This window comes from Trachemys scripta, chromosome 4 (genome assembly GCF_013100865.1).
Source record: "Trachemys scripta elegans isolate TJP31775 chromosome 4, CAS_Tse_1.0, whole genome shotgun sequence".
Taxonomy (NCBI): domain Eukaryota; kingdom Metazoa; phylum Chordata; order Testudines; family Emydidae; genus Trachemys; species Trachemys scripta.
Genome location: NC_048301.1, coordinates 9682791 through 9696901, shown reverse-complemented (window position 1 = coordinate 9696901; position 14111 = coordinate 9682791). Strand labels below are relative to the sequence as shown.

General features: G+C 41.8%; 1 protein-coding gene across 6 annotated transcripts in view; it reads right to left on the bottom strand.

The window, feature by feature from the left end:
* Positions 1 to 295: 295 nt before the first annotated feature.
* The window catches only part of CDKN3 (cyclin dependent kinase inhibitor 3), a 14546-nt gene continuing 730 nt past the window's right edge, over positions 296 to 14111 (bottom strand). For 2 of the 6 annotated variants that reach the window (XM_034768161.1, XM_034768156.1), the window contains exons 2-8: positions 8936 to 9018; positions 7209 to 7264; positions 5748 to 5792; positions 4350 to 4572; positions 3461 to 3492; positions 2248 to 2351; positions 296 to 901 (exon numbers count right to left, since the gene is read on the bottom strand). In XM_034768161.1, the coding sequence (XP_034624052.1) occupies positions 815 to 901; positions 2248 to 2351; positions 3461 to 3492; positions 4350 to 4572; positions 5748 to 5792; positions 7209 to 7264; positions 8936 to 9009 (621 nt within the window). In that variant the 5' untranslated portion in view covers positions 9010 to 9018 and the 3' untranslated portion in view covers positions 296 to 814. Of the gene's footprint in view, positions 902 to 2247; positions 2804 to 3460; positions 3493 to 4349; positions 4573 to 5747; positions 5793 to 7208; positions 7265 to 8935; positions 9019 to 9900; positions 10421 to 14111 lie in introns of those variants that run through there. The other 4 variants (XM_034768160.1, XM_034768158.1, XM_034768159.1 and 1 more) reach the window with 4 other exon arrangements.

The window sequence follows — 14111 nt, the reverse complement described above, 5'->3', positions numbered from 1 at the left end:
AATACTGACCTAGTTGTTGAGGACAGAACCAGACCACCCCACACAAGCATATGCCATCAAATTACATTAGGCAAGGACTTGTGGAAAGAACTAGACTACAGCTCTGGAACACTCAAAATCATTCATAACAGAAGCGTAAAAGGAGGCCCTTTCTGGTTCTCAATAGCCATGGCTCTTAGAGCTCAGCTGGCTACTGTTAAGTTCACAGATCTTTTTATTCCCATTTCAATCTTTCCACCCCCAATTATTCCCACTGATTACTTACAAGAAAAAAAAATACAAATGGATAATGCATTTGTTTTATTTCTTATTTGACATCCCCTGTAATACCTCCATTCAGTAAATACATAAAATGCAACATACAGAAAAGGCCAAAATTTAAAAACCAAAATACTAGTTCAGAGTGTTGAAACTTGTATACTGCTAAGGACATACTTGATGAAGGGAATTAATACATCAGCAGTGAACTGCTGAAGTTACTGTACTAAAACAAGCCCATTAGAAATGGAGGGGACACCAGCATAACATTTCTCCCTTCATGTGTGGAAATACTTGTAGAGAATGAACTTAGAAATTAGTCCTTGGAAGTTTGAAATGCAGGATATTACTAGAGCTTACAAGACCCTTTCCAGCACCAGTCTTGTATCTATTTACAGTAGAGAGATGGGGTGTTAGGATAATACTTTGCCAGAAGCAGTGACTAATAAAGTGGTATTAAAGGTCATGTAGGAGAGAGATGTCTTTTTACGTAGAACTTGTACTCAGCCATAATACCATATGTACACAACAGATATACCATAATGCCAATATTAGTTTATCGTGATACTGATCTTAATATTGCATCTTTTGTTGACAGATGTGCAGCCAGGTTCTCTCGAAAGTCATGGAGATAGTTGTATTGCTGAAAAACGTACAATCATATTTAGCAGAAGTGCTGAATGTGACAGACATGTTAATAAAGTTTTAAAAGAGATATTAAATACTTTGTGGTTTAGGCAGGTCTCTAGCTATTAGGGTAGGATAAGACCCAATTGAGGCAGATTACCCAACATCTGCCTACTGCACAATTACTACACCTTACTCTGAAGCATTTAGTGCTGGGCACTGTTAGGTCAGAGACAGGATATTGGACTAGATGGACCTTAACTTTGATCTAGTCTGGCAACTCCTGTGTTCCCATTATAGTGAAGTTGGAGATATTATAATTCTGGTTGTGGTTGGCATTAAATGGGAAACTGCTTCATTTGTGAATAAGTAGCTCCACTCCCTCTGCATATAGTCCAAGAAGTAGAATACTGCTTCCAGCTAGCTGAATATAGGGCACAACAATCTACATAGAGTGCTGGTAGGCCCATTCAGTCTTGAGTAAAGATTCCAAATGGTTTAAACTGCATAACAAGTGTTCAAAAATATTATAGGCAATCAGGGGAATTAAAACAGATCCCCCATATCTAATAAAAGCAGGGTGGGACTCCCCATTCTCTCCCTAGCTTCAGTAAACAGTGCTTACTCTGCTCTCCACTCTGACTTAGCTGAAGTGTGCCTGCTTCCCAAATCCTGTTCGGCTACTTCAACTAGCAGTAGGCAGCATTCTCTGCCACTCCGCCTTCTTTAGAAGGCATTTAAAATAACATTAGATCTAGAAGTTGTGGTGAGAGCTTGACTGGTGTACATTCTCTGGCTTTATGAACGATAGTCTTGCCCGTTTTATGACCTATGTATTCTGAGTAGGTTTAATACTAGCAATGGAACCTGGGCAGAGGATGACAACAGATGATAAATGGAAAATGACAGCTAGAATAGGAACAATATGTAAGTGTGAGTTGGGGAAGAGAAGAGTTTAAGAATCAAGGCGCAATGAGGGATTTTGGTAATATAAAGGAAGAAGCAACAACGCCTACTACGAGCCATAGGTGGGAGTGGGTGGAGGGCAACAGGGGAGAGAGGTAAAGAACAGAGCAACCGGTTGGGGAGGCGGAGGGGATAGAATGGCTATTGGCGATAAAGGAGGAAAGATGTGAAGTTCTGGTGTAGACAGACTGAGGTTGAGTTGGTGTGATAGCATGTGACTAAAAGCAGCTCAATCCCAACATTCATAGGTAGTAAGGGCATGAATTACTAGAGACCTGCTTTAACTCTCTGAAAGACAAAGGCATCTCTTCATGAAGAGAGATCCTAGTACAGAAGCACAGTTACACCAGAGGTCTTCTCCATTTTAGTATTCTCTTCCCCCTACTGCCTCCTTACCTTTATTGTCTGTATTGCCCCAGATCCTCTTAAGTCTCGGAGGCTCTCTATTGCCTCTTGGGGTTCCATTGCATCAGATAATTGAAGCAAAAGACATGCAGCTACTGTAAGGAAAAGAGATGCATAAGTATGCATGCTAACAGTCATCTCTGTATGTAATAAAACTTCTGCTCACTGATGTTTGTGCTTAGACAACCACCAGAGTCTCACGGCCACTTCAGAACTGGAATTTCTTCATCATACGAAGGTCCACAGATCTGTTACAATGGATACTTCAGCCTGGGTGCAGTTGGGGGCAGAACCAGGCCTGCCAGTCATTAGCAGCAGGGAAGTTTGCTCAAGTTTTCCCTGCATCCCCAGCGGCTCCCCCAGTGTTCCTAGCTGCAGAGCTTTTTGGAGGGAAAGTCCAAACTTTAATTCAAAACTTTAACAAGTTGGCCCCGTAACATCTCGAGGGCTGCGTTTGCATTTTGGGAGATTGTTGTTTCAGCTCCGTTCCCCTTCTGCGGTGTTTGCAGCTTTTGGCACCCCTCAGGCTTTGGGGAAGAGAACTAAGCTGAGAAAAAACAGACAAAACGAGAGCTGACTCTCTCCTGCTTCCCCCTCATTGAGGGTCATGCAGGGAGCTCTGTGGGCAGAGTGCAGTCCCCACCCTGGCAGGAATGGAGGCAAGTCACAGTGAAGGTGTGGAAAAGGAGACAGAGGCAAGGTCTAGTTTGTTTCCTTTACAAATCAGACAAAAGGTCTCTCCACACTTCTATATTTGAGTGCACAGAGCTATGGTGCATTGTTCATGGGCTTTTTTTTATTCTTTAACAAGTCTGACTAGAGAAGTTTCTTGTTTGATCAGTACCATGAACTCCTAAATAAATTGGCTTGAGCCTGCTCCATTTATTACAGTGGATGCCTGGTCAGGCCAGATGTGTTCTCACCCATATTTCTGTCAACAACTGTAGTAACCAAGGCCTGTCAAACTATAGCCTCCTATAAGAAAATTGGTTTTCAAACTTCTCCCATTTCCCACTCCACAAGGCCTCCAGTGTGCAAGGGCACCAAGTTCCATTTCCAACTCAGAAACCTCTGGTTCATAATGCATTTTGTTCCTTTAGGCACCAGACTAATATATATTTTAGTTCTATTACCAGAGGAGAATGTGGCTAAATTGCATCACTATTAAGCAATGACATGGGGGGAGGAGGGAAAAGATGCTTACTGAGACATGAGCGTCCAAATCCTCCGTAACAGCTGAAAGAAAAGAAGGACTTGTTTTAATAGTGCAGTAGAACTGGGGCCTCGTTGTGCTTGGTAATCCTTGAGGGATCAAGATGGCTGGAAGCTACTTCCCTCTTTTGTGAGCCCAGTGGAAAAATACCTCAACTACAATTCCACGGTCTTCTATAATCTAAGGAAACAAGCCTCACAGTACAGGCTTGGGACATTAGAGTTGTGTGAAAATCCAGTCCTTTGGTAAAACCCGTGGGAATCCGCCCCGCCAAAGAGTTGTGTTCTAGATTCACAGAAAGCAAGATCAGATCATTTTGGTAGATTTTATGCCCATAGCTTCTCTGGTGCCTAATGGGAAAGAAGAAACACTGCATCCAATGGAAATACCTCATCCTACCTCTAGATCAAAGTTCCTCCTCCCCACCCAAAGTCCATTTCTTAGTGGATTAGTAGAATGCACCATGATATCCTTATGTAAGGTGGATGGCCGGAAGCAATGTAGACTTATTTTTTAGTAGCCATTAGTGTTTCCTAAGGCTCAAGGTATGTCACCCTGGCAGCTGCTGTGAATTTTAGTTTCTCTCAGGTAGTACGTCCTGGGTCACCCCACTAGACCAGCTAGGAAAAGGGGGGGGGGAGAGGCTCCAGGTGTCCAGTCCTACAAGGCCTAGCATTATTTCTCATTGAACGGGGCAAGTGTGTGCCAGAAGAAGACCCGGTGAAAGAGAGGGAATGTCAGACAGTTTGAATTAACCCTAAAGGAAGCCAGCCAACCGTCATTTGACATTGTTTATTATACATTAAAGTTTTGATTGTTCATCCATCTGGAGGGAAATTGATAGATTCCTTGTGGAGATAGGAAGGAAATAGGAACTTACTGTATTAACGTTTTCCGGTTGTTTTCCAGACAGCCCCTTAGTTCTTCCAGAATGGTACAGCAGTTGGCGATGTCAGGAGTGTCTCCATCAAGAATAGGATGGTGATGCACAATAATCCCATGCTGCTGGTAGGAGTTTAGTAGGTTTGGCACCCGATACTTTGAGAGTTCTCCTCTGGTACAGAGCACAAATATATCCTGTGTCCCATACCCCTTTAATTCTTCTGCCAACAAACCAAGACACTTGCAAATAAAAAAAGCCTATCAAGTTTAAGATCTACGTAGACAAAAATGCTAATCAATTCAATTTCAGGGATTAATGTGAGAATCAGCAAGAACTAAAAATTCTTCTCAGCATTAGCCAAGTCCCCTCTTTTCTGATCACCTTTGAGCAGTCATGAAGGGACTTTTGCTGATACAACACAAGTCTTTGCTACAAAGCATAGGTGTGTTAGAACAAAAGATTGAGGAATCACGTTAACTACCACAGCATTAAACAGCAACCAGTGGAGATGTTGTGGTTAGCACAACTGCTGGTCAGCTAACATTTTGGTTCTAGTACGGTTTACCCATGACCAGCCGACACAGACACTAGAAGAACTGTAGGGTTAACCATGAACACTGTGTTTATACTCATTGGTAGGACCCTGAAGTTGGCAAGTTACTGAAATAAAGATTAGAAGTATTTGTGCTTAGGCTTTGAACTAGCTCTTCTTGGGAAGCTTGCTATCCTACATTGGGATTATCAGAGCTTCCTGTTACGGCAGAGGAAAAAACTAAAAGACAACTGCCTCTGGCTATGGGCTGTACGTACTCAGCAGTGAGAACTCTCAATTGGTAGTGAACCCATGTAAGAGGTGATGTTTTTCTCTTGCAAAAGCATCTCAGTACGTTAAACAGTGCCCACAGCTTCGCATTCCCCCAAGCACATGGAGCACTACAGAAGTCCGGATTAACACAATTGTCAAATCAATACTCCCTCAGGAACTTTTCACCCAGTAAAAGGAAACACTACATGTATTTGTAAAAGGGAAACTCTGAACACTAATGCAGATGGCACAGCTTAATTGTCATGATTGTTTCATTTCTGAGAAGATACACATGGTATCTGGAAACACAGATTTGCTGGTTAGAGAGATTATGTGATACAATCTCCAGTCTAAGAGAGCAGGCAAGCTTCTAGTGACTAAAATAGTAAATTTATGCACTTTTAATTCACCATGTGCATTTGAAAGTGCTTACTTACAATATGAAAAAGAAAGATCTAAATTAGTGTAGTGGTCCATATATATATATATATATATACACAGTATATAAATCGAAAAAGAGCAAGAGCATGTGTTCATGGGTATTAGCAGGTGTGTGTGTGTGTATATATATATATATTACATAAACCTACCTATATCTTTCTGAAGATTTCTTCTAACATCCTTGAACCTACAACCTAAAATGAAATATGAAGTGAGTTGTATGGAATAGAAACATTTGAAAAAACAGTTCACTTTCACAAATAGAGTAGTTGTGTAGGGGAGTGCAGACAGAATCATCATGTTTAATAAAGTAACAGGGCAGCTTTTCTGAGCCTGTAACTAAAATTTAGTTTTTAAGCCTTCCCAAAAGAGAGCTTCTGACATGATTAACTGGGCTACACTTAAAGAGATCGGCAAGAAGTGAGATAGTTGTAGGGTTATTAGTAGGAAGATTCCCTCCCTTCCCACAAGTTCTGGCATACAACAGATATTAAACTCTCCTCCCTACTTGGGTTTGCAGCGTGTCATTATCATTACCTTATTTTCTCCCACTTCATTCCACAAAGAAGAGCTACAAAAGTGCTTTTAACACCATGCATTTACCCGACTATGAGAGTTATCAGGACAGAAAATGAGCACAGCAATTCCTGAAACCAGGGGCAATTGCATGGGTTGCGGTATAGTGTAGAAGGCAAATGTGTGTGGCTAGATTGCATGCTCCAATTACTGCTCAAACTATTCCTCTCCTCTAGGTCTGCTCACTTTAAAACTGCCCTTACCACCTTTAGAATTAGCCGCTCTCTGGAAGACATTTGTTCCCTTCTGAAGATGAGGTGTTGGGATCCTGCAAGCAGGAAGCTATAGCTGCCTGCCTCCAACAGGTGGAATTTTGTGAGGCAGGAGCAGGCAGGCAGTGTTTAAAGAACAGACATGAGTTAAGAAGGGACACAGGTAGTTTAAAGACCAACATGTCAAACATGTTTTCTATTGAACAGATTTCCAAAGCCTAAATGTTTATATAAAAAGTGTTAAATGCATGTGTGTAAAGTGTCAATGAAATTCTGTTTGGAATTAAACAATCTCCATTTTGGCATTTGCAACCCAAACATTACAACAGAATGCTAGTGCATGAGAACGAGACAGTGAGAATTGATTCCAAGCTGGGAGAAATACAAGCAGTCAAAAACACAAGTGGTTAAAACACGTGAAATACTTTACTAATATTACATTTTTATAGTGTAACAGTAGGATTTTTCAGATCTGATCTTTAGTTTGACATTCCTTATAGTGGAAAAATTTGGCTTTGTCAGAGTTGTCCCATTTCATGGGCTTGCATTGCCATTTACTATCATAAAAGGTACTCCAGTTTGGAAAGCACACTAGTTTATCAGCAGTTATCTTTCATCACTTCTCCTGGATTAGGCAAAACAGTCTCAGGCATCAAACCAAGAGATCTGATACCTCCACTCTTTCCAATATTGTGTGCGCAGAAGACATGTATATCACTCCACTAAGCAAGTAAGGTTTAGAGAGATCTTTGGAGACAGCACAATTTCCTCCTAGCTTTAAAACATGCTTTCTACCATACTTCTAAAACCAGCGCTACGTACCTGGCAGAGAACATACTCCCAGAAACTGAGAACAATAGACAGCCGACAGGGCTAACCTACCAAAAGAAAATGCAGAATATAAACTTGAATTCCAGCTCAAGTTTTCAATACTAGACAGCTACTTTCTCAGTGGGGTTGTGGAAAAGTTATTCAGCAGTAGTCCAGTTTGAATAACAAGAATTACAGCCAGAAAACTTTGTAGTGTTTACTGATAAAAGAATCACGTGTCCACACTACAACATTTTATTTCTGATCACATGTATCATACGCTTAAGTGTACACACACAGTGAAGAAGTTTTCACACTTCTGAGGTGTATATTAAAAGTAGCAATACTTCATTCCGAAACCATTTTACTATTTGATTAAATTTCACATTGCCTCCATTGTAAGAGCTATGGATCAAATCTTTTTAACCTACAACATCTTCACAGTGTATCAGAAATGATTAAGAATTAAGTTACTTGTGAATTAGAACAGGAGTACTTGTGGCACCTTAGAGATTAACAAATTTATTAGAGTATAAGCTTTCGTGGGCTATAGCCCACTTCTTCGGATGCTGTAGCCCATGAAAGCTTATACTCTAATAAATGTGTTAGTCTCTAAGGTGCCACAAGTATTCCTGTTCTTTTTGTGGATACAGACTAACACGGCTGCTACTCTGAAACTTGGGAATTAGAGTAAATGGATTTTAGTCACTCACAAGTTATGTTTTAATCAGAGTCTGGACTAATATCTTCAGGTTGCAGAGAGACATGGCAGTTATACTAGCAAGTTTAGTTGTCATATGTCCAGTGTTTGATTTCATTACTACAGGGGAACCCCGCTATAACACGCTCTGTGATACCGTGAATTCGGTTATAACGCAGGGAGAGTTTGGCCCCAGTGGCTGCAGCAGGCACGGGGCATTTGGGATCCATGCCCCGGCGGCTACAGCAGGCACGGGGCATTTGGGATCCATGCCCCGGCGGCTACAGCAGGAGCAACTCTCCCTGCAGCCGCAGTGGGCCCCTGGGGTTCTCACCTCTGTCCCTGGCAGGGCCGACTCCAGCCCGCCTCGGCGGCTGCAGCAGGCAGGCCGGCCGGGAGAGCGGGGCTGCCGCGCTCCGGCCAGCGTCCGGCTGGTGTCATGGGGCTATAGGGCTGCGGCGGTCCGGCTGGGAGAGCGGGGCTGCTGCGCTCCAGCCGGCCTCGCGGGGCTGCCGTGCTCCGGCTGGCGCTCTGGCCAGGGGAGCGGGGCCCCCAAAGACGACCACTGCCGGGGCAAGTCGGCCTAAAGCCGGCTTTGCTGGCCGCCCCCCTTCTCTCTCTCCCCCGCTCCCTCCCGTTAGCCAGGGCGCACACTCTGCTGCAAACTGAACACAAGTACAGTGGAACCCCGCTATAACACGACCCCGCATTTACCGCGATTGAATTTTTTGGACCCCAATGATCGCGTTATAGCGGGCTTCCACTGTATTTCTAGGACTTCTCTGAAATATCACTGAAAACAGAGGCCTGCTGCAGGTTTCTTTAGGACAGGTACTATCTATTGTCCAGCTGTGTGGTTTTATGAATATTTAGGCCCACATTTAGTGCAGATATTTAATTGCAAGCAGCATACAAGTGTTCTTCAAATCCTATATATGTTACTTGGGATATTTCTGAAAGGCCAGAAATTGCTGAGTGAAACATCTACGAGGGTATCTGATTACAAACGATTTTTTGCTCAAAAAAATATTTGTCTTACCATGATATCTGAAATGGTGTCTGATCATCTTGAATAGGCTCTTCATCAGATGAGTCAAACTCGTTTGCTTGCATTGCGCCAGGCTTCAATAGAAGAGAAATTGCTATAAGGAATTGTTTGTCAACATTTGAGGTGTTGCAAGCACACTACAGCAGATGAGTTTTTTTTCTTTAGTAAAAGGTTACCATTGTTCATGGAGGATGCATTACTTATAAGACCACTTTGATGTAGCTCAAAGGTTTAGTTTAAGATGATAGACTGCAACATTACTGAACGTTAGCCACTATCTACACTCAGGTTCAATCTTATAAAAGATTTTGAATACTTGTCTGTAGCTCTCTGCTATGTAAATAGTTCATCATCAGGCTTGTGAAAAAAAAAAACAGGTTTCAAATAGCAAAAAAATTACATCAGGTTCTTTTTTTAAAACACCTGTCACTCTGAAGCATTCACATGAACATAACATACTTGAACAGAAGATATGGATGTTAGAGACAGGCTCTAATTTTAATGTGTGAATAAGGACTTTTTTTCCTCAAGGTTATGAGCACATCAAGGTTCTTAATATTCCTATTTTGAAAATTTTAGAACGGTCTATGAAGCGAGAGGGGAATCAATGGTGATTCAGAGCAGTGCCTTGCTAATAGGTGATCAACTGTTAACAAGAGGGAAGTGGGTGGAGCAGTGAACGTTAGGAGGCCTATAGCCATCTTAGCTCGAAGGTTGGTATGGCACCTAATACACAGCTCTGAATAAAACTGGCTAGCTCATTTTATTTTATGATCTTCACCATATTGATCTCATTAGATGGCTGTTCTGCATTCTAGCTAGTGAATGGAAGAGCTGCAAACAAACAATTTGTTAAATGTTATCTGACTTAGCATGCCTAATTTTGAAGGAAGTCGTAGGAAACAAGCCACTGAATGGACTAAAATAATGAAAAAGTCATCTAAAGCAATATGTACATAAGATAGGATATGTGCTCAGCTCAAAGTGCAGAAAGTAGTTTCTTGGATTCTTTAATATCAGATGATCCATCAAATGAAACTGTCTATTGAAGACAACAAAAACATTGATTAGTTTGATGATCCTGCAAATAAGATGTTTTCAATGCTATTGTCATCATCACTCCAGTCAGAATCATTGCTAACAGAGACTTCAATTGTGTCTGTTCATCTTTGTCATCCAGAGATTAGCAATTATGACACTAACAACTGAAAGGCAAAGACTTGAGCCTAAAGTGTTCTTTAACACTAACCTCATTCCCCTCAGTGTAGCACAAGATGAGAAACGAAAAGAGACTGAAGCACTTCACCCTGGATATATCTCCATACAGATTTTTAACTTACAAGTCCACTAATACATGCTGCTAGAATCAGTATGTAACATTAGTATAGCAGAACCTCAGCGTTATGAACACCAGAGTTCCGACCTCACTGGTCAGCCACACATCTCATTTGGAACTGAAAGTACACAAACAGGCAGCAGAAGGCAATAAAAGAAAAGAAAAAAAAACAAAACAAACAATACAGTACTGTGTTAAATGTAAACTGCTAAAAAAGGGAAACAACGTTTAAAAAAAGATTTGACAAAGTAAGGAAACTGTTTTTGTGCTTGTTTCATTTAAATTAAGATGGTGAAAAGCAGCATTTTTCTTGTATATAGTAAAGTTTCAAAGCGGTATTAAGTCAATGTTCAGTTGTAAACTTTTGAAAGAACCACCATAACGCTTTGTTCAGAGTTATGAGCAATCTCCATTCTCAAGTGTTTGTAACTCTGAGGTTCTACTGCACAAGACTGAATACTAGCAATGACCTAATAACAGCTAAAAGCCCCATATATGCAGGAGGAAAAAAGGCATCTCTACTTAATGCTAAGGATTCTACATCTGAAAAGAAAACTATGCAAGTAGCTGCAAATGTCACTCAAAAAGGAAAAAAATGATGAAGTTGTCTTGTTTCGATAAACTGAAAATAGGCGAGAACTTCAAGTGTTTTCATCTTAAACATCTGACATATAGATGTTTAGCAAACTAGTTAAACCTTGTTGAGAAAGTAGTGACAGTCCTAAAACATACTGTGGAAGTTTAGAAGTTTTCCTGCAACTGCTAGCAGCTTCTTGGGTTTGTTGGTTGAAAAAGGAGGACAGATCACTCCCACTTCCCAACTACACTTGGTGGAACACAGGAAGGTTATGGCAATTAGATGCATAAATATATTGAAATTTGCATTAAGCGCAAGGAGAACTTTCATCAAAATATAGCATGTTTTACATAACAAAGGAACTGACAAAGACACTAAGTTTACAAAAGCAATTAAAGGGATTTCACAGATTACAGGCTATCACCCAGACTGCAACAGTAATATAAATCTGTCTTGAACTAATTAAAAGAACTGCAGTCACAAAAATCAAAGTCAAAAAACAATTCAGAAATGCTGTAGAACTTTTCCAATACTTAACCAATGTGACAGATCCCAAACATGGATGTCACAGGTTTAGATTCCCCTGCCACCGTCAAAAAGTCTAAAACATGGTTGCTACCAGGCAACCCCAATATCCTTCCTGCTATTCTAAAACTTAAAACTGAAGACCTAGATCTGTTTGTGAAGGAGGTTGCAACAAAAATGAACAAGTAAAATAAGGGAAGACAGGACAGCTGAATTCAGAATGTTGTCAGTTTTTATGACTTGTGCTTCTGTCTTGTCAAGTCTGCATCAACCAAATACGTGTTGAGCACATTCAGACTGGTTTGGTCAAACCCTTGTAACACCATAGGCCTGGTCTACACTGGGGGTGGGGGAAAGACTAGATGCGATAAATTGACCCCCGCTAGATCGATCGCTAACTGTGGATCCAGCGGGTAAGGTAGACAAGCCCATAGTAGGTGATGAAAAAGGTGGTACATTGGTTACATTATCAGCTTCTGTAGGCAGGTACAAGAGTGATAGCCCTAACTAATTAGACTGGAGACACTTCTTGCACTTTACTTAGATAAGTGCAAGATCTCCATTAGAGACAAGGTGTATGTTTTTTTTTTTTAATAGTTGAGGAATAAATAAGTTTACTAAGGCCATGTCTACACTTACAAGCTTACAGCAACAGAGCTGTATCACTGTAAGATCGCTTGTGTGGCTGTGTTATGCAGACAGGAGAGAGCTCTCCCGTTGACATAATAAAACCAGTTCAACAAGCGGCGGTAGCTATGTCGGTGGGAGAGCGTCTCCCATTGGCATAGCGCTGTGCACACGAGCGCTTATACCAGCAAAACTCATGTCACTCGAGGGGTGTTTTTTCATACCCCTGAGCAACAAAAGTTTTGTTGACCTAAGTGCTAGTGGAGACATGGCCTAAATGAATCATAGTATGCATTTCATTTCTAAATTAACCTCTGTAGGTTTTTGCCCTCCCTCCCAGGAAAAAGTGGGGTATTTTGTATGATTGGAAAAAAGTCACAATTCTGTACTATTGTCAAACAAAAGTTTCCATGAGCAACCTTGAAGAAATAATAATAATTTAGGAGGGGAGGGATAGCTCAGTGGTTTGAGCATTGGCCTGCTAAACCCAGGATGGTGAATTCAATCCTTGAGGAGGCCACTTAGGGATCTGGGGCAAAAATCAGTACTTGGTCCTGCTAATGAAGGCAGGGGGCTGGACTCTCTCTCTCTCTCTCTCTCTATATATATATATAAAAAACCAGAAAAGTAAAATCAGTTAAATAAAACATAGCATTCAAACAATACATGTACGATTGCACTAAAGGTATGTTGACGATGAGAGCAAGTGTCAAAACATCAGTCACACAGCACGTATTAATATTTATCCAGGAATACAGCCAGGGGCTGCTCTGAAGAATTCCCCATGTCTTTAAATGATTGGAGTTTACTCCAAGAACACAGAGATGTGTAATTGTGCCTTAGATAGAACAAGTGTAATAATTCATTTCTACAAGATTCCTCAAACATATTTGCGAAACAAATCATCTGGATGGAAGATACATATATTCAGGGCACCTTCAATAGCAGTGTTGCCTATTTTTGTTTGAGTTGCATGCATGAAAGAAGCGCTTCTGAAAATCTGACATGAAAGCCCTGAAGACTGAAATCCTCTATCCACAAAACAGGTACAACACTGGCACCTGCTGTGCATCCTCTCCTACTTTTTCATGCCTTTGTCTCAACCTTATCCGAGAGAGATTATCTTTAGGGATGAGAGGGGAATTTAGTTCCCAGGCCTACTCAATACTGAGTGAACAGTTATTGCTAATTGGGATGATGATGGTTTGTCATGTGAACTGGACTGACACCACTATACTCATTTCAAACGATAGACCACAAACAGGCACTAGATAGTAACAATTTCCAGCCACTACCAACCAGGGAAGAATTCAAATGGTTACCCTAGCTGTCAAAGGCTCCATACTCATTACTTGTCTGAGCCACTCAGTTACTGTTGCCAGGCAATTGCCAGCTCACCCATGTCAGAAACAAGAATATGGAGATAGGCAACAGTGTGGTGGGCTTTAGGCTACGTAGATAATAAGAAACTTCAATGCCTGTGGTATGCTTAGAGTGGAGGTGGAAACTTCACAACTGAGGGCTAAGTGAAAGCAGCACCAACCTGGCACAGGGTCAGGGTTGTGGCAGCCCCATGAAAGTCTCAGAACTGTAGCAAGAGGCAAAGAGCCCTGGCATTACAAGAACTATTCCCTAGCAAGGGAGGTAAGTGGTGCTGCAACACTCTTCACCAGCAATATTACAATCTCAGAAAGGATACATCATACGGATACATTCATGTACAATAATTGTGGGGGCAGGGGTAGCAGACAGCAGGGCAGAAATACAGTCCGTAAAGCAGAGGCCTTACAGCTTGTTAGCAGCCAGACTATTTCCCTAGGGTGGGAGGGGATGGGGGGGCGAGTGTCACATTTCCGGGGTTCCCAAGTCACTGACCCGCAGATTCAGGAAGTAACTAAATATTCAGTTATCGCAGAACAGAGGGACGTCTTACTGGGGTGGAGGGGAACCCTGTCCTCCCCCCACCGCTCAGGAATGCGGGGGAGGGAGGAAAGATAACCCTGTCCCCTCCCCCAGGGATCAGGACGGGGTGTGTGTGGAGGAGGGATAACCCTGTCCCCCTCCCTCCCCCTCGGGGCTCAGGACGGGGGGGGGGGGGGGGG